General features: G+C 38.3%; 1 protein-coding gene across 8 annotated transcripts; it reads left to right on the top strand.

Annotated features, from left to right (window-relative positions):
• On the top strand, positions 1-25,897 carry LOC105199617 (rho-related BTB domain-containing protein 1). Of its 8 annotated transcripts, none has more exons than XM_011166789.3 (15): positions 1-225; positions 13,941-14,312; positions 15,632-15,735; positions 15,800-15,997; positions 16,991-17,198; positions 17,661-17,903; positions 17,984-18,069; positions 18,487-18,613; positions 20,670-20,804; positions 21,310-21,333; positions 22,081-22,234; positions 23,445-23,575; positions 24,044-24,286; positions 24,380-24,528; positions 24,785-25,025. In XM_011166789.3, the coding sequence occupies exons 2-15, from the start codon at positions 14,133-14,135 to the stop codon at positions 25,023-25,025; spliced, it is 2,223 nt and encodes a 740-aa protein (XP_011165091.1). In that variant the 5' UTR covers positions 1-225; positions 13,941-14,132. The 8 variants fall into 8 exon arrangements, with proteins under 8 accessions (XP_011165091.1, XP_011165108.1, XP_011165117.1 ...); XM_011166806.3 differs by lacking the exon at positions 1-225 and adding an exon at positions 4,186-5,260; XM_011166815.3 differs by lacking the exon at positions 1-225 and adding an exon at positions 5,282-5,472.
• Positions 25,898-26,246: the final 349 nt, after the last annotated feature.

Genomic DNA, 26,246 nt, shown 5'->3' on the forward strand with positions numbered 1-26,246 from the left:
CTGTTTGTCCTCCGCCGGTCGAAGTCAACGCATTAATGCGCCGCGTATAAGGCGCCGTTTCCCGTGTCGCGATTTCAGTTGCAGCCGAACAGAGCCGGCCGAAGGAATTTCACGTGGCCCGAACTTGGCAAGAGCCGCTGACTGTTTTATATACGTGTGCTACGTGGGAGGACGCGCGTTGCTGCATTTGATTGCCCCCGAAGCGTGTTTGTCGTCTGCTTATTGGTACGTGCAAGCAAGAGACACGCGATCGCCATTATATGCGTGTTTGAGTAATTTCGCGTATTGGACTTCCTGCCGGCGCGCCGCGACGAGGCCCCCGCTCGTCGCGTTGCGCAACTCTCTATCGTGGCCACGTGCGTTCATTTCGAAAGTCGGGCCAATTAATTAATCGGTTAAATACTGTCGGTGAATGCACCGTGCATTCGCGATGCGCTGTCGCGAAACCGCCAATTTCGCAAGCGGCGATCATCTCTGCCGTAGTTTTTGCAGAACTCATACGCGTGAGAGAAACAATTTGTTGCAATTACTATAATTCAATTATAATTTGTAGTTATTTTCAATTTTTCCCAACTATTTACAGCTGTTTTAATTATTCAAATAGTTATTAGTTATTACTACTATGTAAAGCGTAAAGAGTCGGCAAATGTTACTCAAATAATTATTTACTATAATTGTAATTCTGCAATCAATATATAAAAATGTTTACTTTTATTATTTATATCTTGATATTTTATTGTATTATAATCAGGGTTGGGTAAGTTAATAAAATTTTTTAACCTTTGGATTAAATTAAATTAAAGTTAATGGCTTGTAAAATTAATTTAGTTACGTTAAAAGTTACATGGACAAAAAATTAACCAGTTAAAAGATATGGATACATTAAATCAAGTCAAATTAAAAATTAATTTTGAAAAGCGTTATTCATATTAAATTAGAAATTTGTGAGGTTTTAAAATTTGATTTTTCAAAAGAGTTATATGGATCAAACACATTTAATGTTTTATTTGTAAATTAAATTTATATGAAATAACAAAAAATATCGTTTTACGCAACTTTGATTATAATATTTAAAATTATCATAATTTATAGTAACATTTTTTCATAGTTAGTAAAACTATAAACGCAATAAGTTTATTATTACTAATATTAATTATTATCATTATTAACATTAGCAGTAATCATAATCATTTTACCAGACAATTATAGCCACAAATACCAAATATTTTTTTGTCAATGTAAATAAGTGAAAAAGATTTATTATTATTTTCCTTCAGCTACAATATGTTTGCTTTTTGAAAAGTATGATTCATCATTCTATTTAAGAATAACAAATAATATTAATGATTTAAGTCGTAATGTACTTATAAATTGAAGAAACAAAGAAGCGATGACTTCAGAAATATCTTCGTATTGGAGTTAAAAAAGATGTGTTCGTGATTAAGATCGATGAAAATATTAATTTACTGTTATAGGAATTTGGTTTAAAATAATTTTGAACTTCAAACAAACACAGTAACGCGATAGCTGATTTTTATTGCGAAGATAATAAATTTACTATGAGACCGTTGATTCGCATCGGCGGCTTGACGATCACTCACCGCGATTCGCCTTCATTCGAGCGTGATCAAACGTGTGTCAACGAAAATACACGTGATCACAGTTGCAATTGATCCCATCCGCGTCAATAAACATTGGTTTCCTCGCAATCAATCGGAGTTTGCGGGTTGCGAAGTTTAACGTCGCGCGCTTTTACGCGTCTCCGTTGTATTGCTGAAACCCCATAAAAGCCTTCCATTGTCTCGCTATTACATTCGCGAACGTGATCGTCGTAAGAATTAACAGCGATGACGGTGGATGGTGGTGGATCGCGCGCACACGTACATGTTTACAGTCGCATCCCAGCCGCGCAGCACGGCGGCAGGGTGGATTGATTTTTCGCCCCCTGACGTCACGACGAATCCAACATGCGCGTTAAATAAGGTGCAGATATTGGTACTAATACACACACACATACACACACGCACGCACACACACATACACACATACACACACATACGCGTATTGCTTATCAAGGGATGAAGTTTATTATTCTAGTTACTTTAATTACGACGATGTGTTTTACCACTCATTAGCATCATATTATCTTTATCATTAAAAGTAATTTTGATGATATTACGTGAAAAGAATAATTTTACTGCAGCATCTAAAAATTCAGCTAGATGCAGCTCTGAAAATAATTTTATGTTAGACTGTTAAAATATAATTATGTAGGACGCTTAAGCATAATAATAGTGCTGCAAGTTTTGACATCAGCTTGAACATTCAATATAATTGTTTTAATGGTTCAACATAATTATTTTCAGATCTGAATTTCAGCAAAGTCGTTTTACCAATAATATGTTTTAATTTATTATTATTACGATATGACATCAACATTTCATCGTTTAAGAAATAAATGAGATACTTTCGTATTTCATGTAATAAATAAACGTATGTATATGCGTTGATATATATACCTAAAAAAAAATTAAATTTTTTAAACATATTTTTTTACGTTTTTGCTATTAATATGATAGATAAATATATACATATTGTATAATCAATTTTTATGTTGGCATTAAATTACATTAATCTTCTAATTACACAGATCAAATTAATTAATAACCGGACGTTCTAATTTCAGCTTACTAATGTTGACATTATGATCGAAGAATAAAGAGTTGATTACACGACCGAGAATAAGTTAGCTTATGGCTCGAGCTATTCGAGTTCGATGAGGCTGTTCGGAGTTCCATTCAGCAAATTCCATTGACGATGATCAAACTCTTTAAGTGTTACTAACAGCTATTGATACTAGCAAGTAATAGATATGAAATGATTATACCACATAGGAGGAAGGGTCAGACGTACATAGTGGAACGAATAATGTTTCAATATAAGCGCGCTCGTAAGCACCTCTTTCTTTCATTAAAAAGAAATAAGTAATAATAAGTCTGTAATTGTATGTGCGTATGCGCAGCACCATCAAAATTGAGTATCCAATTATTATATAATTTCCTAAACGAGAAATTGTTAACCTACGACCTTTTTCTCGCAAGATTTGTCAGATAAACAAATTAATATTGATCTTCTTCACTTTTCTTACTTCCTCACTTGTCTAAAGACTTCAGAAGTAGAATGATGGATATCTTTGCTTACGCAAGTGAGCGATGATTTTCTTACATGTCTACACTTTGAGGATTCTCGTCGTTGCAATTACGAAAATAGTTTCTTGATTCAATCAGACAAAAATCTCGAAGAAAAAGCGATAACGCGTAAAAAAAAGGAATATTTTCTTCCAATTATCTCAAACAACGCAATCGTAGATTAAGCTTCATTATTCGAAAAATCTCGAGTGCGTTATCGCAAGATAATGTGCAAGAATTTTTTTTAATATTAAAGCAGGCGCTTGATTTTTCACGTAAATAGTCGCATGGGGGTCAATTAGACTCACACTTTAATTTATTTATATTTGACCATAGTTATCCAAGAAACGTTCAAACAGCAAAATTATAATTTTTGAATTATTGTAATCAGAAGGTAATTTGTACATTTTTCTACGTTAAACAAAAAAGATTCATTCCTAATATGTGCCTAAAATTAATAACAAACAGTTTTACCTATACGTTTTTAAATCAAATCAAATCACATATTATTTGCATTTTTCTCAAAACGGACTTTATGTGGATTTTTTGCATAACTATGATCATTTTATAAACAAAGCTTTTTTTATTTGTATTTGTAAGTAATTTTAAACTAATATATATCTTTAACATAACGTAATAATTAGTGAGCATTAGAAATTTTTAAAAATCTATATTTTTAAAAATATTTTTTTACGTAGCATTTTAAATTCATAACTTTCAAGTTAATGAATAAATACAGGCACATAAAATGATTAAATAAATTTTAATTATTATTACACTTGAATAATATGACTGTTTAAAGCCAGTAATAGTTCGGAAAGTGACGCAATATTATCGTATCTTTATTTCATGAAAACATGTTTGTCTCGTTGTTCATTGAGTTTTTAAAGCATATTATTACAAAAAACTGAAAATATTAATAAACATTTTTATTATTAAAATATAATTGTAAATAATAATTATCATCTGTTTATTAAAAATAAGAATTATTGGTGTTCAAAATAAAATATATGTTTAAAAAATTTAAAAGAAATTAAAGTAAAAATAAATAAAGAAATCTGAAAACTAAAAAAACAAACTTTTGAGCAATACTCTGCATTGCACAGAAAGTTACTGACGTGGTCGTCTGGGGTCAAATTGACAAAAGGAATAAAAGAACTACTGTTTGTAGTTAAAATATTCGAGTGTTATTGACTACTTAACTAAAGTCAAGACCAAGGTGTAGAAAGAGAGCGAACAAAAGCGAAACGGAGAAACGTTCATTTATGCGTGCGTCTGAGGCAATTTGACCCCCACGCGCTTGCTAAAGAATTAAAGACGGTATTTTTCTGAGGAGAAGCTCACTCATGAAAGTGGGAGATCGGTGTGTAACGTATCGCTAAGCGGCGCGAATCGCGTTCATATATATAAAATAACATCAAGATCACGTCGGTGGGTGAGTAGAGACCGAGAGGAGAAGGTGAACGAGGGAGAGACGGTAGATATCATACGGGGTGGTTGTGGTTCGGATGTGGCGCGGGGAAACGTCGGGGTCACGGTGGGTTCATTCAGCGATGTGCAGTTGGCCGGGTGCTGTCTGACCCGTCTCATCAGCCGCCGTCATGTTCTCTCTCTTTCTCTCTTCCTCTCTTTCTCCCACATCCTTCTCTCCGTGGTCATTCCCTCTCTAGGCTTCATCCGCCGGCGCGTTAGAACCGTCCTCCCTACCCTTATCCTACCTCAACCCATTGCACGTTCTCACCGTCCGCGTCGTTGACGGAGATCGCACCGGGGCAGCACCGAGCGAACGAAAGTCCGTCGACGACGACGACGACGACGACGACGACGGAGCTCGCGATCTTTCTTTTGTCTCTCTCTACCGCCGATTCTGCGGTTGTTTCGCGGGTGGCGGTGGTGTATATCGCGCACGGTACACGTGCGTCGATATGACGACATCGCGTTGCCGTCCGACCATCCACGTCGTTCACCTGGCCAAGTCTCGGCGGCAACGCGCAGTGACGGCAGTGTCAGCCTCAGCCTCGGCGGCGGCGGCGGCGGCGGCTTCGATCGGCCGACAGCTCTCGTGAGCGGAGGTGGGTCAATTCGTACTCGCGCTCAGGCGGTCAGTCATTGACAGGTGGTGCGCAGTTCCACTCGACACACGCTCGATGTGTACGTGTCTCCTCCGCGTGGAGAGATCCGTGCGCTTCGATTCGCGGAACGCTAATCGGCGCCCTCGTGAGTTATCCGCCCGAGGGCAAGGCGGAGAAAGGAACGGATTGACCGACCGATCGAGGGAGAGAGGGTAGGGAACGTACCGTGGGTGGTGGTGGTGGTGGTGGTGGTGATGGTGGTGGATGCGCGAGGCAAGCTCGCGAGTAAGGAAACGTCAGATTCGGAGAACGCGTCCTCTCGAAAGCTGACAGCGTGACGATTAATTTCCGATCGCGATCACGATACGGAGAACGTTGGAGAACGCGCCCGTCCTTCCGTCCGTCCGTCCGTCGGCGAGCGTCGGCTCGCCTGCAGGAAAGAGAGGATCGAAATCGGGAATATTCCCGGTGAATCGGAGCACGTACGCTCATTGATCCGGAGTCGCAGTCGCGGCTGTCAGTCGGAGCCTAGCCGAGCTGAGTTGTGTCCGATGCGGAGCGCGGTTTCGGGCCGAAGAGAGCGCACGGGACGTGCTCCTTCCTTCCTCGCCTCCTCGGTGGAATGCCCCTCCTCGAGCGCCCGCCCTGTCAGGACGTCAGCTGGAACTTGCGTGGAACGTCCTGGTTGCGCGATGTGCCGCCGCTGCAGCTTCTAGTCCGTCGCCGCGCTCCGACCGACGACGGCGGCAGCAGACGACGGGAGGTACGGAGGAGCGGCGATCGTTAGACTTTTACTCGTCACACCGTTACACCGCGACACTCGCGACGTGGTGCAATCCGCCGCGCTCGCCCGCCCGCTCGCCCTACACGGAGGAAGCCTCCGGTCCTTGCCTTGCTCTGCCACGCATAAGGGAGACACACATCCGCTCGAGTACGCCCCATCGTCAACAGGCGGGAGAGAGCTGCACGCGGGTAATTTCTCGAGCGTCGACTGAACCTCCGTCTCCTCTCTCTCTCTCTCTCTCTCTCTCTCCCCCTCTGTCTCTCTTCGGGACTACGCAGTCAATTATACAATACATACATATGTGCAATATACATATAGATGCATGTGTATTCTACGATCTTTAATACTTGCGCGATAGAACATTTGTTTTCTCGCCAAACTTTGTCGGTTCTGCTCGCGTTTGTCCAGAGAGGAAAGAAAAAAAAAAAAAAAGAGAGAAAGAGAGAAAGAGTCTGGAGTAGCTCGCATGGAGATGCTACGCAATTTTCGCAACGTTCTCGATACGCCGTCCCGCGAGAGAAACATCCCGGCAAGAGCGTCACCGACGCAAGACGCTTTAATGCTTAATTGATCACGCGTATAGGTCCATCGTCGTGCTCGCGACGAACGTTGCCTTTGTTCCAGCATAGCACTTGCGACGTATTCGCGACCACGAGAGAGAGAGAGAGAGAGAGAGAGAGACACCCTGGTTCTCTAGCGGGCATCGAATCTCTCCCACGTTTCTCTCACAGAAACGCCGACAATCGCGACTCTCTGGGACTCGATCTAGAGGTGCCTCATCTCGATTGGCGTCGACGTACGCGTTACGCGCCGCGTGGTCGTTGACTATTATTCCACCTATCTTTTATCTCCAACTTTTCTCTCCTTCTCTCTTGATCGGCCGTTCGTCCGTCTCGCTTTTAACTTATATAAGAGAGCAGTGTCTCTGTACAAGGCGAGTGCGAATGTCCCCGCGTTGCGAGCGATGCAGAGGCGAGCCTCTGGCTCGCGGCGCCCCGACCTCGTCGGACCACCGAGTCCGAGCGTTAGGAGATCGTTGTTAGCGTTGCAACTTTGCGGGAATTGGCGAATAGCGCGTCTGCCACACGTGCCACGCGCGTAGAGTAAGTACGCGCAACGTGTCGCGCCGTTTACGTACATACATCACGCTCGATCGGACGATTTGCCGCCTCCGCTCGCTCCAATATATTTCATTCTCATCGTTAATAATCTTGTTATTGCGTTCTAGCGCAACCTTACGATGCAGTTATACTTTCCTCGTCGCCGCGCGATCGTTTTTCCTCGAACGACGCAATTTCCGCGTGTATCTTCTCGCAATTGGCGAGTGATGCGTGTGTGCAGAGCCGCGCGATTACGCCGCGCCGCCGCCGCTCGAGTCCGTCCGCGAGGACGGATGACGCGGAGCGGAGAGATCGCAACTCGACCGTCGACCCACAGCCGCGGTACAGTTAAAAATTGATTTATACCCTCCCTCTATAACATTGTACGAGACGCTCGTCGTGTCGCTCCGGCGCGTTGCGGCATATTCGCGCTCATTTGCCCTAACGACCGCCACCGATTGCTGCGTGTATCTTGATTTAAGCGGCGCGTGCCAATGCCGTTTGCGATTCTATGCCGTTTGCGAGCTCCCGCGCCTCTCCGGAGGAACGGGTGCGACGCGACGAGGAGGCGAGATAAAGGAGCGCGGATAAAGGAATCACGTCGGAAACGTGATAAAGACGCGTCGCCACGCCATCAACAGACTACACACACGTGATACGCGACACGCGACGACATTTCTCGCGTTTCCGCATTGTAACGCGACACCGATTTTGTTGTCACGGCGCGCGACGGTGGGCGGAGGAGCCGCGTTAGTACGTACATACACCGTCGCAGTTCCGCGATTAGCCGCTGAAAGAGGTCGGCAATAAGAACACCGTTTACTTAATTAACGCGGCCGACGGACGGACGCGGCGCGGCTCGGCTCGTTGACCCCGCGTGCAATTCTTGGACTTGGACCGTCCTTCGGCCGGATTCACTTGTACCGCTCCGCTCGACGCGACGAGAGACGGCGCGCGGCGGCGGTTCGGTGGCGAGGAAGGCGAGTAAAGCGACGACGGCGAGGAGGCGGACAAGGAGAATGAAAGAAAGCGGAGCTAGGGTTACGCAGTGCGCCGACCCGACAGCTACGTACCGCCTACTCGATTTTTCCCATTTATACCAGGTCCTCTTCTGCTCGTTCGCGTTTCTGATGCGACCTCCCCGCGACACCCGCGTTCTGCAATGCGTCAGCAAGCCAGGCTTCTACCGCCGCCGCCGCCGCCGCCGCTGGCGCGCGGTATCTACAGTCCCGCTCCCGCACGTTCTACATCCGTTCTCCGCTCCTCTTGCGGCTGGCCGACTACAATGCGGGTGTACGTGCGAGCCGGGCGTCATACATGCCTCGCCGCTCGCTGAATCGTTTTCCAGAGGCATTTCCGAGAGGGACGGGACGCACCTAGTGTGCCGCCGCAAATCGTAAATATCACCAGTGGCATACGAGGCCAACGTAGCTGGGCAATAACTAACGGCTGTTAAAGTTTTACACGTCGCAAATTGATTAACGACTATTGGTAAATGTTGACATATTCAGTGCTCAATATTGGGCGATGAAAGCAACTCTGTTAGAAATTATTAACGAGCTAAGAACGAAATTATTAACACGATTAGGAGTACCGCGAAAGTGGTTTCGGAATTTGCTATTCGTTGCAAAACTACGAAAATACCCACCAAAGCTATTAGGATTTGACTATTTAAAGCGGACTAATAGTCGTTTCTACTATGTATATCGATGACGTCAGAGCGATATTTCGCTGACTAAATACGCTCTTGTAAATGCATACAGAACGGTGAAATAGAAACTAAAATCAATTTAAAACCTTGAAAATAGCTTGACGCGTCATTGATTAAACATTCAAAATGCGTAAAACCCGTGTAATCGCGTTGAGGGATCGGCCGTATGTCGCATTGATTGCGTTGTATTAATTTTTCTGTGTTCTATGACAAAAGAATTCGTTTGCGTAAAAGATAAACATTGTAAAGTATTTTTCCAGATCTTTCACCTTGTTTCAAATTATTTTGCATGACTCTGCATACTTTTTTTTAAGAGCGGAAAATTTTAATAGGTTTTCTTACTTCTTAAGTAATTGGTATAATTATACATACGTATCGATTGACTCATCGCTTTAATAGCACAATAATTTTCTCATGCGAAGCAATCGAATCTTTTTCAATTAATAAAATATTTACTACTGAATTTTAAAAAATTTTATTAAATTCTGATATTTTTAATTCTTAAACTGGTTTAGAGAAATGCAGTAAAACGGGATGTTTGCTCAAATGGATTATAAGTATCACATATCGATTACGTATTTTCTTAGTAAATTGAGGTGGTATTTTATGACATCAGCCAATTGCGAATGAAATATTAGCAATTTCTTACCGAATGCATAATACAATAATATTGATTTTAATAACACAATGGGTATACGGTATTCGACCGGAAATTCGGAAATAGAGCTTATTATAATATTTGTTTTTGAAAATGCAAACATAGGTGGAGACATTGTAGTTGAATTTATCTCTGTCTTTTGTGCAAAAATTTGTTATTAAAGTTAATTTTCATTACATTTAAGTTTACCTTAATTTGTTTTTGCTTTTTGCGTTTTATTTCCAGTCAAAATCGAAACTTTTTTGTTTTGCACAAAATGTTGATTTTAAGAAGATCTTAAAGTAGATTACCGACATTTTTTCTTACAAAATATTTTTAAATTCCAAATTTACAGAATTTTATCTTTACGGAACTTCAAATGCTTTTACATAAAGACACAAAAATAAAAAAGGTTAAGAATAATTTCATGCTGATAACAAAACAAATTTTTTTAATCTTACAAAATTTTTAACATGTTTAAATATTTTTTATTAATATAAAATTGCTCTTTGCCCTCTTTATTTTTGTGCGTCCTTTAATTACGTAAAAGAATTAAAATTATGTAGAGCCAATTTAAAGATATTTTCTAATAAAAATATGTCGGTAATTTGCTTTAGGATCCCCTTAATTGTCCGTTGCAATTGGTGCGGAGCAGAAAGTACGAAAACAACTTAACATTATATTGATCAATGGGCCTTGTTCAAAGTTAATGACGAAACTTTTATTACCGATTCTAACTGATGTAAACCATTCGATATATTAGCCCGCTTTGTCGTACACGTAATAACTGTATTATATACTTGATTCACTGTATATTGCTTAAAACTTGTTCTAATTTTTTCATAAACATACCGCGTTTAAAATCGTATTGTAATACAGACATTCGCAAGATGACGAAAAGCATTGCATTTCAAAAGAGAGAAAAATCACCACGTGCAGTTTTTAGAATATATGCAAGCTCTTCTCGATGTAACGTTTGGCAATTTAAAAAAATTAAAGCCAGTTTTAGCTTGAAGATTGGCTATTTACGATTCATAATGGGTCAAAAGAACTGAGCTATCTATAGCGCATGGGCGATGATTGCCGCATAATATCTTAGCCTCGCTAGCAATTTGAACCGGGATACAGTTCTCGTACGGCGGATTACATGAAATTACAGTAATAATAATTTCGACGAAGAAAACTTTGTTCAAGGGGATTCTGAAACATCGCTCGTCGCTGCGGATTACGCGATCGTCATCTCATTATCGATTCATCGTCGGTTAATGCTCGATAAAAATACGACTGGCGAAATGATTACATTCGCAGATTATATGATATCTAAAAATACGAGGTCAAATTGACACGCGAAGACTCGGATTGTAACTAATTATCCACCACCCCTGTTCGATCAATAATTTTATATACGAGGCGTTTTATCGATGCGATCACTCGTGGACACGGAACGGGCGGATATACATATTCCATTTTCAATTCATTTTTAATCACAAGATGCACGAATTCGCTGAATGAACGGAGAGCGCGGACACTTGCCACAAATTCCATTTCATGAAAGTAGGTCTCGTCCCCCCAAAGACACTTCCCGGAAAGCGTCAGCGAAACAGGCGGACTATTGAGCGAGACGAGGCTTTCGAGTTTCGCATCGTGACTCAGTGAATATTACGTTTTGCATATCTCGAGTAGTTGTCACCTTGTATTATCGACATGTTTCCTCAAGGCGCACAATATTATCGTATAATAAGCGGATATTATAACGTTATATCCGCCGTGCACAGCGAGTATTGCCTTGAAGGTGCGTTTGACATGAAAGTCTCGCGGGTAAACTAATTCAAATTTTCTTACTACGTAGTGCGCTTTTACCCATTCCGCTTGTGATTACATCTGCAGTTGTGCTAATCGAATGAATTATAGAGCAGGCTTGTGCCGCAAATTTCAACATTACGTCTACATGAAATGTTTACGTATTTTTTACATTATTGCCTTCTTCATGTAGTAATACAAACAAAACAAACAATATTAATTATTATAAATTGAATAACATAACACGGAAGAAAAGTAATTAATTTATATAAAAGTATGTTAATGTATCTGACTTTATTGATAAAATAAAAATTTTTAATATTAAAAATAAAAAAGAAACGGAATATAATTTTTGCTAAAACTGATGAAATTTGAATTTTTTATGGTTAATGTTTATATTGAAAAAAATTGTTAATTTAATTAAAATTTTTTAATTTGTTAAAATGTTTTTTAGTTCAAGTATTTATGTATTTAACTTAAATAAATATACACTTAAACTAAAAAAATTTATCAAGTTGAAAATCTTAATCAAGTTAATTTTTTTCTCAACGTAAATGACACGTAAAATATGGCTTACGTTACATACACGTAATATAGATTATTTATATTTTACGCATAAACGCCCAAGCTTGTTATAAATTGTTGGGGTCGACAAATTAGGTGGAATTTAACTTCATTTACAATAAAGCGTAAATTATGTTCACTATGTGAAGCTTTATTTTTAATGATATTTACATTTTTAAGAAATAACATTAAAAATTTTTTAAATTTTTATGTTTTTTGTAGAAACTGGAGCTTTTACTTTTCTTAAAAAAAAAATATTGCATTTAAATTCACATTTGGAGAATTAGGTTGTTTAAATTTGTAATATATTTTAACTGCAATAATGTATAAGATCTAACTGCAAATTTAATACAAATTTACAGCACATACAATGTAGACTTTAGTAAAGAATGGATAATATTGAATTTATCGGTAATCGGAGTTGACACATTCTTTTATATTTCGGAAAAATCGAACAACATTTATTATTAAATTTAGACATAACTTTACCTAACGTTAATGAATATTTTAGTGATATGCACATATGTAACATTGTCTGTGAGAGCTTTTAAGCATCTTTAGATATGCTGCAGTATGCTTCGATGATTTAGCTATAGATTAATAAATTCGTAATGTCAAATTATTTTTAATTTGGGTCATTTTTAATCATTTTTAGCGGTTGCCATTCCGCCAATATTGTTCAAGTTAATTTAACTAGAACAATGGAGTTGAACAAACTCAAAAAAATGTATTAAAAAACTTAAATTTAGTTTATTATTTACTAGATACATAAATTAAGTTTAGACGATACTTACTTTGAAGCTAAATAATTAAACCATAAAAATTAATTAGATGAGAGATTTTCTCTCCACATGTTTTGTGTTAAAATAATAAATTTCGACACACACATGGAAATTAAAATTAACAAACCATTATTTAACTCAAGGGATTGGTTTAAACTTGATTTTTTAAATATTTGATAGCGTATAAAATTTATATAGATTTATAAAATTGAATGTAACGGTGAGCGGGCAATTTCTTTTAAACTATAGAGTTACGTTGAAAAAACCGATGAGATGTTGAATGGAAATTCATGGAAGAGGTTTAATATAGCGTGCGGCCGCTGCGAATGAAGTTCACCGAGCGGCCGAGGATTTTGAGAATGAATTAGTCAGAGGAGCGATATACATATATCTATGCGCTGATTCAGGGTTAAGGCGATATGGAAATCGAGGCCAAGATCGCGAAGCTTTGGTTCTAAATATAGAAGAAAACCCTTTTCGAGGGTCAAATCACACTCGCATGTGTACACAGACACAATGAACACGAGTACGTATTTGGAACTTTGACTAAACGTTTCAGATTCTTATCCTCCTTCTCCACGTGCCTAATATACATCTAATATACTCAACATGACTATTTTTTTTTTTTCGTTTCTGCGTACATGCAATCATGCTATTTTCGTAATTTATCAAATTATCGTTTTAGTTGACGTGATGGATGACGGGATCCACGGTTTTAGATTATTTTCGGCACAAATATGATTTCCCTCCCCACTTGCTGCATCTTCGATTGTCCCAAGATGATGTGATCGAAGAGGTCAACTTGAGATGACGTTCTGTCTCTCGGTCACGAGTGTGTATATTCTGATTAGTCGACTGTTGAGACGTACATCTACATGATTATACGCAATTAGATTCTGCTCGTACTTACAGTTCATTATGTATATGCAAATAGTTTACACTTGTCATCAAAAGTTGAATAGTCCTTGTGCATAGGTAGCGCTATAAATCGCCGAATAATTCATATAGAAACGCAACGCAGAGTATTTAGCGCATGTATATTTGTACTTAAAGCCACGGCATTATGCAATGGACAGTTATCGAAAGCACGATATAACATCCACGTGTCCTTGTGCTAAGGCTAAGTGTCCACTTAAGAGCTTTATTGTCGTTACTTCGCTTTCGAAGAGCAAGCGTGGTTCTCGATACATTGTGTTATAAGATATTCAGGCATTATCGCATTTTCGAGATTGATAAAAAAAAGCTATTAAGTGGATAAACATCATGTTCGTCTTGCGCTGACGCATCGTTTCCGTGTTTTAGTTTCAGCGCATATCTTATCAACGGGAAGGTCGAAGACGTCGTGTTCCGGTCCGATTATCGAATGTGGTGCACGCATTTGGCGGCTACGGAAACGACAGCGGTAGCATCATCTGTGCTGGAGACAGCAGTCGAGAACTCGAGCGATCTGGCAGGTGAGAGGGCATATTGCATGAGCAGGGGAGACTGCCGGTGATGGACAATGAGCAACCGCACCAGGAACTGGTCAAGTGCGTGGTCGTGGGTGACACGGCAGTCGGAAAGACCAGACTGATCTGCGCCAGGGCCTGCAACAAGCACGTGTCACTGTCACAGCTCCTGACTACTCACGTACCCACGGTCTGGGCTATCGATCAATATCGAATTTACAAGGATGTGAGTACGCTTACGTCTGATTCTCTCTTATTCGTCAAATTTAAATCGAAATATGTGCATGCGGAAAAAACGGTTTGAAATATCTAAAAGTTTATCTACATATAGATTCGAAATTATTTTGTGGGATCAACGAAATAATTATGTAGGACATTCAAATATCCTTAACTGCGCATGATATCAAACGAATATTGTGAATATATTTTACAAATATACGCACTACGATATTAAACGAATGTTCGTACGATATCTAGAATATTCTAGAATATCCATACGATATCTTGTGCAGTTAGGGATGGTGAGCAGTGTTACAAAAAGTTTGGACGTTCTATTAATCAACTTGTCTTATATAATTATTTTGATGGAATTCAGTAAAAAAATAATGTGTAAATAATCAATAACAGATAGTATGAATTGCACAAAATGTAAAAAAAAAGGTGGTATTGTGGTGCATCCCCCTTCGACCCATTTTATTTAATAACTTTGTTAACAATCAATATTGTAAATTGAAACATAACAATTACATTCGTCAACGTGTTATTCAATCAATTCTACATTCACAATTATAAAATACTATTTATTACTTGGAATGTTATTTATAAAAATGTGACGGCACTGAATAACGATAAGTCGATAAGAAACAGGAGTGGTGATGCGAACTCCCACAAAAATAAATAATAGTTTTGTTTAAAAAAACACAATATTTTGTTATAAAATTATATATTAATTATGCTCATTTGAAGTTCAGTTCTCGGAGTGAATTATAATAATATTAAACTGATTTACATTTATGTTACCTTTATCGTAATAAATACGTATTAATCGGTTATCCTTTTTTATTTGTTCGTTTTTTGGCCTGTTTTCTACTCTCATGTTATTATTACTCACACAAGCTTGGCTTTATATATATTATTCAAAATTTGTACTGCTGAATAAAATGTAAAAAAAAACTTAAATATATTATTCAAATATATGTACATTTAAATGTCTTTTTTATTTAACATTTACCGCTACTGCAGGCAAGCTGCTAAACAAATGATTCCATATGTAATCATTAGAATTCGTCATCGAATAACGTACCAGCTACGACTATCCACCTTATTACAAAGGCAATACCACCAACTCCTCTAATATTGATTTGGAGTATATTTACGAAATGATTTAACGACGAAAAGTTAGAAGAGACTTTAATTGTTTCTACTTAAATCTTCGTTAAAGCAACAGCATGTTTACGTTCATCATTATCAGGCTAAAAGCTATCTTTATTATTAATTTTCTTAGACGTAGCGGTATCAAATAACATAATATGATACACGTAATAGGTATTGGAGCGATCTTGGGAGGTAGTAGACAATGTAAACGTGTCGCTACGTCTCTGGGACACATTTGGCGATCACGAGAAGGATCGACGGTTCGCATACGGCAGGTAAGACCATGTTCACCGAGTGGAATTTTTGCGCCAATCGATATTAATTGGAAGGGTTTACCAGGTCCGACGTCGTGTTACTATGTTTCTCCATAACCAACCCCGTTTCCTTGCGAAACTGCAAGGTGATGTGGTACCCAGAGATAAGGAGGTTCTGCCCGCAGACACCGGTCCTATTGGTCGGATGCAAAAACGATCTTCGGTACATGTACCGAGACGAAACTTATCTCAGTTACTTCCGCGACCGCAGTCCCTTCGTAAGGTAAATTACATTCTTTAAAAAGTCGATTAGGATAAAAATTAGAGTAACTGAAAGAATTTAACGAAGGTTCTTTTTGTGAAATCAAATTTAGAAGAGTCAGGAAGCATTAATTTTTTATCAGCTTCAGAATTCTCGCTCTTCAAACTTCTCAAACTTTCAAAGTTTTATAATTTCAACCAAGCAAAGAAAAACTTATTCGGTTATAGCTGGATTTTCGTACTAGTATTTCTTGGGTGATTCTCTTATACATATTTTTCAGTTCATAATTCTCAATTATTTTTGTAAACATATGCAATAATAGGTGGACTTACCAAAATTAATCTTTGTATAAAAAAGCACACGATGATAAATTTTATTTTTATCTTGAACTAACTAATTTTCGTACAATTTAAACTCAAATTAATTTTGATTGTACTGAAACGTCTACTAAAAAATTTTTTTTTCCTAGAAAATTAATTAAAGCATCATTGATTAGTTATATTAATTGACCGCATTCTTTTTTTGACCACGAATAAAATTCGCGTGCGACCGATTTTTTTTTTTTAGCCTCTTGTGAAACCCATTCACTCGCATCGGTGCTCCTTTAACGATGGTCGGTTTACCGAAGTGTGTCGAAGTATTGATTTTTCAACGCGAGTCTCTGTGAGCTTCCTCGAAATCTTTTACTGGCAAAAAATATTTATTGCAATCAGCTTATGCGGCATTGTACATGAACTTTATAACGGCTCTGGGTAATCGAATGAAAAGCTTAAAATTTCCGACAGTCGAGTAATCGGGTCGAATCGAAATTGACACGCTGCAATTACCCCCTGGGGAGGAATTCTGAAAGTTCCTCGCGACTTTTAGCGATCCCTTCTCTTTACAAGCGCGGTCGGAATGACTTCATCGTCATTTCAGTTTCACCTTTTTCATTAATGACACATTGCGTAGCACGATTTCGACGACGAAATTGTGCCTAAAACACAAATCAATCTCAGTTGGGATTATTTACAGGGCTACGAGAAAAAGCGATCTGGTGATGCCGGATCAGGCACGGGCGGTAGCGCGAGAACTCGGCGTGTGCTATTACGAGACAAGCGTTTTCACTTATTACGGCGTGAACGAGGTGTTCGAGAATTCGATACGCGCCGCCCTGATCGCGCGTCGTCAGCAGCGTTTCTGGATGACGAACTTGAAAAGGGTTCAAAGACCCTTGTTACAGGTAACAATGACCCTTGTTACAGCCAACGGTTTCGCGACAAACTAGTCTTTTAAGCAAAAAATTAAGAACCCTAGCTTATTTTCTTAATCTTTGATCTTAACTAGATATATAATATATCTGGACTGAATAAGATTCACTTATAATTTTAAAACTGTATGAATGATTTCTTTAAACCTATTTATGAAATAGTTTTAAAAAAATGAAATAACCCTAACAGCACACTTCATCCAGGGAATGTCCCAAGGACGTTCTTAGGACATACGGACGTCCTTTGGACGTCCCATGGACGTCGCTGGAAGATCTGTGCTTTTAGAGAAATAAGTGAGCGTTATTCAACTCAGGTACGTTAAAATTAAGATTGTGTGCTTGAATAAGGAGCGGAATTTTCGACATTTGATTGACATTTGGTTGGAGTCATCTCCTTCGCAGGCGTTAATAAGCTCCTATAATTTCGCTCGACAGGCGCCATTCTGTCCACCGAAACCAGTACCGCCGAAGGTATGCCTGGCTGCCAGTACCTATGAGGAGAACATGAAGAGCCTGTGGACAAGGCCGGTTCACACGGATGTCACCCTGATAACGAGTAATTGCACGTTCTCGGCTCACCGGTGCTTGCTCGCCGCTGCCTCGCCGGCGTTTCACCGGCTCTTCTCAATGGAACTCTCCCAGGAACTCACGCCGCGCAGTTCCAGCGAGTCCAGCATGGTATATGCCAGCTCTATCAGGTTCGGAGGTAGTAACAGGATAAACACAATAACACATGTTTCCCTTATTGTCTCGTCAAGGTGAGCACTTTCGGCGAGGCCACCGTCGGTGACTTCAACGACGATACCGAGTGCCTAATTCGTATCGATCAAAGCAAACCCGCAAAGTGAGTTAAACCTTCCTCGTATGTTTACTCCTGCGTCGAGTAACCCTTTATTTGGCAAGCCGCAGTTAACACGTGACGAAACATGTCTGATCTTGCGGCAGGCGTTTGACAACTAACGCACTAACGTGTTGAGTGTCGCTTGGGCTTGATACTAACAGAAAGGCACGCAATTGGAAACGCTTCGATCATGCGTTGTTAATCCAACACACTGACATTGCTTGAGAGTACCATTGCCAAATAAAGAGTTAGATGCAGCCCCCCCCCTCCCCCTTAGCCTTTGCACGGTCTTTAAATGTCGGCACATTCGATTTACGTAGCGACGGAACAGAGTTTGCAATATTTCGTTAATAAAGAGTTTGTATACTTTATGTGCTCCGACGAGATAAGCCTCGCACAAACAAGTCACGTACGTTGCAGAGTCTGGGAGCAACTTAAGCGAAGATCAAGTTTTCAAGTACTGCCGACGGTGGATAATCAGAGGAAGAGCAACGGCGCGACGAGGGAGCTAAATCATCCTGCCTTCCAAAATATTCGTATCTGTCTGGTGAGAGTGCTTTTGAAATTACTTCCTCTCGCACACGAGAAATCGCGTCGATCATTTTACCACACTTTTTCGTTTTTTATTTATTAGGTGTACAAATAGTCTACTATTTTTTTTTTTCATGAAATATTTATTATCATTTATTATCATCTACTATTTTTTTTTTTCATGCAGTATTTATTATCGAAATATATCGAGATAGTTTAATCATGAAAGTAATCCCCATTATTTTTCAATACTTTTTGCAATTTTTTCAGTCAAACTACTGATTCCGACTCGATAAAGCTGAAAAAGTCTGGTCTTTTCTTGCGATGAATTTATCAAATTATTTTCTTATTTCTTCGACTTTAAATCTTCGACTACGTTTTTGTCAAACAAAGCGTGCTGCATAATTGAACAGAACAAATTTGAAGCATGCTGCTTTGCCTAACAAAAAATTTAGAAATGTCGAAGAAGAAAATGATTCTTGATGAATTCATCGCAAGAGAAGATTAGTCTCTTTTCGAGCTTTATCGAGCCAGAATCTATAACTTATTTGAAATGTGGAAGAAATATTAAAAAATAATAATTATTTTTATCATTAAACTATATCGGTATGTTTCGACAATAAATGCTAAATTTTATAAAAAATAGTAGATTATTTATTTATACATCTAACATATCTCTCAATTCATTGATATTATCATCTATTTTTTCTTTACATATACTTCTCTTTGATGTTTTTTTCATACTACTGTGTCCAAAAAGTAAGGTGACATTGCATTTTAAATCTCCCGCGCGCACGGATTTGGAGGAATAAAATTTTTTTTAGGTTGGTAGGACTGTCTTTGACATCCAAGAGAAGTAACACGTCAAAATATCCATTAGTGTTTGAGATACGCATTGTTTTGTGAGCTGCTAAAAGTGAATTTCTCGTTTTTTGCCGTCACACACTGCGCTGATTATTCGTGATTTTTTAACCAAAAACTCGACTAATATCGTTCCACAACCACCGTATTCACCTGATTTGGCTCCATGCGACTTCTGGCTATTCAGCAAACTCAAGCGGCCGCTCCGGGGACACCGGAGTCGATAGAAGAGATTCAAGCCGCTGCGAAGAAGGAGCTAAAGGCCATTCCTGAAATCGATTATTACAACTGTTTCGAAGATTGGAAAATCCGTTGGAATAAGTGTATTATATCAGGGGGGGATTACTTTGAAGGGGACGAAATTGATTTGCAAGAATAAATAAAGAATTTTCGAAATAAATGCAATGTCACCTTACTTTTTGGACACAGTAGTATATCATGTGGAAAAATAGCGCAGGCACGCTTATTTTATTTCATATGTGAAATTTGATATATTTACAAAAGTTGGACTAAATGACCGTAGCGCGTCCTCATTTACGTTAGTCTTTTATCTTCCCCATGTTATCAATATAACTGAATATCGAGTATTTTTTAATATAATATATTAGCAAAACATAACGATATGGATAAACGTACTTTTTCTAGGAAAGTTTAAAAAGAGTGTAAGTTTATCAAACACCCCCGACAGAAACAGAGAAAAAGGAAAAGAGATGAGATAAGAAATTTTTGTTTTATTTTATTCATAATATCATAATTAAGTAGTACAAGAAAAAAATTTCAATAGTTTAAAAGAACATAATACATATCTAAATATAAAAAAAATATAATTTTCTTGTTGCTAAGTACGTTGTATTATAAATAAATACATAAATTAATAATTTTAACAAATAGAACAAAGGATTAAATTAAAAATATATTAACATATTTTATATAATTTCACAAACATACATGTGTATATGTAATAAATTTAATAAGTTTAATAAAAATATTGGATTTAAAATAAGATAAGTGAAAAAAGAAAAAGCGACGTAACAAAATAATTTTTATTAGCTATTATATTTCTTGAAAAATTATTGGAAAGTTTCCTTATTAGTTATTATTCAGTTATAATAGATATGTATATGTGCAAAATAAACAGGACGCGTCCATTAATGTTAGTTAAACTCATGCTCATACTCCCGGATTGATCGTCGTCGTTCACGTTTTTACAGACTGAGAATGCGAACGGAATGCAGCAGCCCATGACCGTGATCACGCTGTCGAAGTTGATCACGCCGCAGGCGATGCAACAGTGCTTGCAATTTATTTACACGGGCAGCTTGGACAAACGGTATCACGATCTACAAGTACGTTGGGTCGGTAGAAATTATAAGAGAAAAGGTATATTCGAGAATGTAAGAAGACACCCTTTGCTCGTCCGCCGTGGAAATAACACGCGCGCGAACAAACGAATGGAAATAGACGCGGTATAAATCTCCGGGTAAAATAAAAGAAAAAGAAAACGAATGACGAGGAGCGATCTATCTCGTTAGGCTTACGATAAGATAGACACTCAAACCGTTAGTTATAAATATCTATAAGCTCTCTAGTTTGACTGCCTTTGCGGTTGCGCAAGCTCTGTCGTCTTTGTATTAGGTATGATAACTTTTTCGCGGCAATGTTTATGTGAATTATATGTAATTTGAGATAGCAAAACTGAGAAACCGCGGCCAGTCGCAAATGCTCCCGATCCGTATCGCGTTTGATAAAGAAACACGGTGTGTGTACTTGGTATCTGATCTCTTAAGAGCGTGAGCTAAAATCGCAACTGTTGCAGAATATACAGTAACTAACGCGGCTCTATTCTTTCAGACAGCTCCTATCGGGCTTCTACTGGTTAGTACAAAGCGAAATGCGTTTGGAAATTTGGCAGTCGCATTAATACATACGTACACGTTTACATGCGCACGCACGCACGCACATATAGTAGCTTCATCCAGCTGATCTGTTTCGACGTTTAAAGATTTAATTGCGTGATCATATCATCATATGAGCATGCGCCTTTCTAATTACGACTAATTGCGAGGTAAACTCGACGCATTTCCAAGAATCAATCTTCCAATTGAGCAATTAAAACATGCAAAAGATATTATTATAAGACAGATGAATGTCTGAGAGCTGATAGGCTGTTGAAGTCCGCCAAAAGACGCGTTTAACTGTCTTTTGCAGAGATCTGTTTAACGTATCGTACCATTTGGCGACTAATTACATCGATCCTCGGTGTTTAGTTGATTAGACCATGCTCATTAAGCTTATAATTCGCGAATCATCGCTTCCGTAGTATCGTGCGATCATCGCCTTTGACATTATTGAGTGGGGGAGAGAGGGGGTGGGGGGGGAGGAGGAGAAAACCTCAAGGAATCGACGCACGGTCAACCTCGATCAAGGGAGATGCCGTGCATGGACACGCTTCCAGTTCTTCTCACTGACATTCTAAATCATTACCTAGTAGGATAGGTCCTCTAGTGATTCGGAAAATATCAGATCTTGTGTCTTTCTCTTTTTTTTTTGGATTGATCATTCTACGTCGTCGAAAGGCGCGATGGTGCACCTGCGTGATGTCTTGATTGTTCTTGCCCGCAGGAGATCAGACAGGCGGCCGAATTCCTCGAGCTACCACAATTGCTCATGGTGCTCGGTAGCATACAGACGCGGGAGCAGTTCGTCAATAGCGATCTCAATAACCGGTACAAGCAGGTGGTTAGACAGCGTTTGGAAGATATCTGTTTGGAGCAAGGTGAATATCAATTGTAATAAAAAAAAAAGAATAGAACAATGTGAGCTTTTCACTAAAGAGTACACAAAAAAAATATTTTTTTTTGAAATTTAACCATTTTTTTATAAATTTATAGAAATGTTTGCATGCATTAAAACAGTTCAACCAAACCATTGTTTGGTTGAACTGTTTTAATGCATGCAAAAATTGTTATTTTTTTCAAATAATATATATGTATCTATATTTTAAATATATTTTACAGACATATATCTACATTCCCGATAGGTACATTGCACAATAATGGTATTATAAATTGACGAAAATTTTGCAATATTGTGCAACATAAGATGATACGTTATAACGCGGGAATTTTATCGAAATAAAATTTCTAAATAATATTTATTAAAAATTAGACAAATCTGTTTTTTAAAACTAAATCCGTAAAATCTTATTGATTTACAGTGCTATATTTATATTAACTGTGATCAATTAGTGATTCCGCTTAAGAGGGAAGTACTCTCATTAATTGGTATCAGTGTGTCATCACTGATCTCACTGATTAGACTCAATGTATTATCAATGAAAGGCAGTGCATATATCACTGATTGATATAGTTATAAGTCTATTATTGAAATCAGGCTGTTCACTGTCTTTCAGTGACTAATACATTGATTCCGATTTAGAAAGCAAGTTTGAGGTAGAAATATTTTATAATTATTTCAAGAACCATTTGAAAAAAAGATTGAAAATTATTTGAATTGTGATCTGTTTTAGTAACATTGAATTTGAGCACGAGTGTCTACATATTAGTAAACTGAAGCATAAAAGCTTAGGAAAAAGAAACAAAAAGCGCATCAAAAAGCGCATCAAAAAGCGCTTGATTACAAAGCTATGATTACGACGGTTATTTCAAGTAATAAATTAATTGTAAAAAATAACATTTTTATTTCAATTAAACATATTTTATATTATTTTTAAGTGAAAAAATGTTTTAGTTCTACTACTAATGAATAATAGTGTAATAAAGAAAATGTTATTTTATCAAAAAATATTGTTTCAAACAATTGTGTTTTTCTAAATAACATGATTTAATGCAATAAAATTAAAAAATTTGTATTTAATAAAACAATATATTACCTAAAGACATAATTCTGTAAAGTAAACGTAAGTCAAATGAAAGAGAATGAATGAAATGAATGTAAAAAAATTTTTTTCTTTGTGTACAACTTAGGTCTTTTCGCTGATGTGATGTTTGAGTTGGATGATGGCAGCGTACCGGCTCACAAAGCGATTCTCACTGCCCGATGCGATGTGATGAAAGCCATGTTCTCTGGCGATTTTCGCGAAAGCAGCGCAAAAGTCGTAAGTGTCTTCAATTGTCACAATTGATCGTAATTTTACATGAGATTGGCTTCAATATGAATTATCATAAAATTACCCTGATGAAAAATTTCTTATATCTTGTAATATTTTTAAGGATTTTTTTAAATTTTTACAAAAATTTCTAAAAAAATATCGTAAACTTTTTTAAATTTTATAAGTTTTTTCCGAAATTGTAGAAAATGAAAAAATTTTGAATATTTTACAATTCACATATATAAAGAATTTTAAACAAAATGTAAACTTTTTTCAGTACTTCTAAAAAGTATTTTAATTTGTATAACAAATTTTCCAGAAAGTTATGAAATTTATATAGAAAATTTGAAAAATTATGTGAAGAATTCTGAGAAAATTTTTCATCAGGGTAATCTTGAAGAACTCGAATAAATTAAGCATAATGGTTAGCCGCAAGTAATTAATACAAATCTTGTCTCACAATTGCAACAACAGATAGTCTTTCCTGGGGTTCGGCAGTACACATTCCATAAGTTACTCTGCTATCTTTACACGGACGAGGTGCCGGCGATCTCCTCGGCCAGATGCCTGAACCTCTTGGAACTAGCCAACAGGCTCTGCCTTCAACGATTGGTGAACTTAGTCGAGAGCAGAGTGATCGAGGATCTTGAGCGGCTTTCGCAAAACGAGGGGAATGACGCCGTGGAAAACTGCCTGAGGCTGTTGGAGCCGTGCAAGGTCGGTATCCTTCACGCGTTTGCAACAATTAGCACGCGATAATGTGCAGGCAGTAGCGGCAGTACCCGTTTAACGCTCGGTTACGATTTTCAGCTGCATAATGCCGATCAGCTGGCCGACTGGTGCATGAATCATCTCTGCGTTAACTATAACAAACTGTGCAAAATGTCGCCTCGCAGCGTGCGGCTGCTTCACCCGGAGAACCAGGAATATTTAAATGAACACCGGTGGCCGCCGGTCTGGTACGTATTACGGCAACTTCTCATATAATTCTTCCTATCTATTCGATTTCGATAGGCGAAAAGCTTTTTTCCTTATAACTTTTTCTTTACGATACATGTCATGCTATTAACGTCGTTGCTTCTATATTTATGTAAGTAAATGATCTCTATCGATTTCTAACGTGTCTATCTGTTCAGAGTCAATCAAATCGATGTAATCGCCACCGCGTCGCTCAGCCCCTAATTTTGATACCATCGCAATTTGTCTTTGATATAGGTACTTGAAGGACTACGATTACTATCAGAAGTGTCTGGCGGAGCAGGTACGCGAGAACAAGCCGACGTTGAAGCGGAATCGCAATCAGTCTGGCTGCTTGTGTTTCTCGGGCTCGAGCAAAACCAGGCGGGAGGGTAACAACGGGAACGGCAACGGCACAAAGTCGACGACGTCGAGCGAGACGCCGGCGGATCGGCCGCTCTTCGACGCCTCGACCGAGTCCGGTGAGCAAGCCGTATGACAGGAACCAAGCGGCCCCAGCCGCTCCGTCAGATTCATCCTGGTCCTACCTGTGCTCATGGTCTTCATATGCACTATTTTTACCATTTTGATACTGCTACAGATTTATACTTAAGCGGACTGCAAGACACCAAAGAGACTACGCGTAAACGCACGAAAAATACACATAGAAAAAATATATATAAATTATATTTATTATATATATAAATAAAAATATATAATATACATTATAATATTTTTATTTCTATATATAATATGTATAGAAATAAAAAAATACACAAAAACAAGCATATGGATAAATATGAGACACACACATACACACGTACACACACGTACACGCAAACACGCAATGATCACGCGACAAAAGCCAATTTAGGGCTAGCTAGGGGATGCATTCGATTTTAGCTCGTCGAGGTCGAGTCTTGAGTCCTACTCCCTATCTCGTATGTGATTTCTCTTTTTTCTAACGGAGCCACACACTCCGTGCATTTTTAAAAAGCCCGATGCCGTTGATCACCGGGTGTCATCGCGAGCGTCCGCGAATTTTTCGTACGTGGACCTGCGGACTTTGCGATGCAGCTCACATATATACTTTTATCTTCCGCAAGTAAAACGAGAACTGTGTGTTTCGAGGGGAAACTTTGTACTTTCTCTATTGCGCGTTGATATTCCGGGATGTATACATTCAGAGACAAAATTGTGTGGATGCTGATGAGAATAAAGATCAACTCACTTTCGTTTAATCGATTCGTATTTTTCCTTATCAAAATAGCGATTGGTGCGAATAAACATATCCATAAGTAATCATTTCACGTACATGTACAAACTTCTCAAAGAAATGGCAATCTATAGGAAAAAAATAGAAAAGCGAAACTGAGTAGAAAACACATTATTTTTGTCGTATATCAAAGGAAGAGAAATATATGTATACATAAAGCGATATTAAAGTCCTCAACTATTCCTATTCTATTTTAGTCATAGAATTTTAAGAATATTTCATGTGAAAAGTATAAAGTCATATCAAGATGTTAGATAAAGGACATGAAGGATAATGTGGATGAAGAAAAAGAGATTAGTTGAAGTAGTAGCTATATAGGATCGCTTAGAATTAACGAAATGACGTTGTGTATATGATAAACTCGTATATACGTACGTTTGCCGGCGTTTAACGTCTTTCCTCCGCAAGATTGTCGGTCAAATGAGGAAATCGATAATGGGTTTC

The sequence above is a fragment of the Solenopsis invicta genome, chromosome 16 (genome assembly GCF_016802725.1).
Source record: "Solenopsis invicta isolate M01_SB chromosome 16, UNIL_Sinv_3.0, whole genome shotgun sequence".
NCBI lineage: Eukaryota > Metazoa > Arthropoda > Insecta > Hymenoptera > Formicidae > Solenopsis > Solenopsis invicta.

Excerpts from the sequence above, each read along its gene's own strand:
- LOC105199617 (XM_011166789.3), top strand. The coding sequence starts at position 14,133 with ATGGACAATGAGCAACCGCACCAGGAACTGGTCAAGTGCGTGGTCGTG. Across the intron at positions 23,576-24,043 it reads GCGAAAGCAGCGCAAAAGTC|ATAGTCTTTCCTGGGGTTCG; the intron begins GTAAGTGTCTTC and ends TTGCAACAACAG. Across the intron at positions 24,529-24,784 it reads CACCGGTGGCCGCCGGTCTG|GTACTTGAAGGACTACGATT; the intron begins GTACGTATTACG and ends TCTTTGATATAG.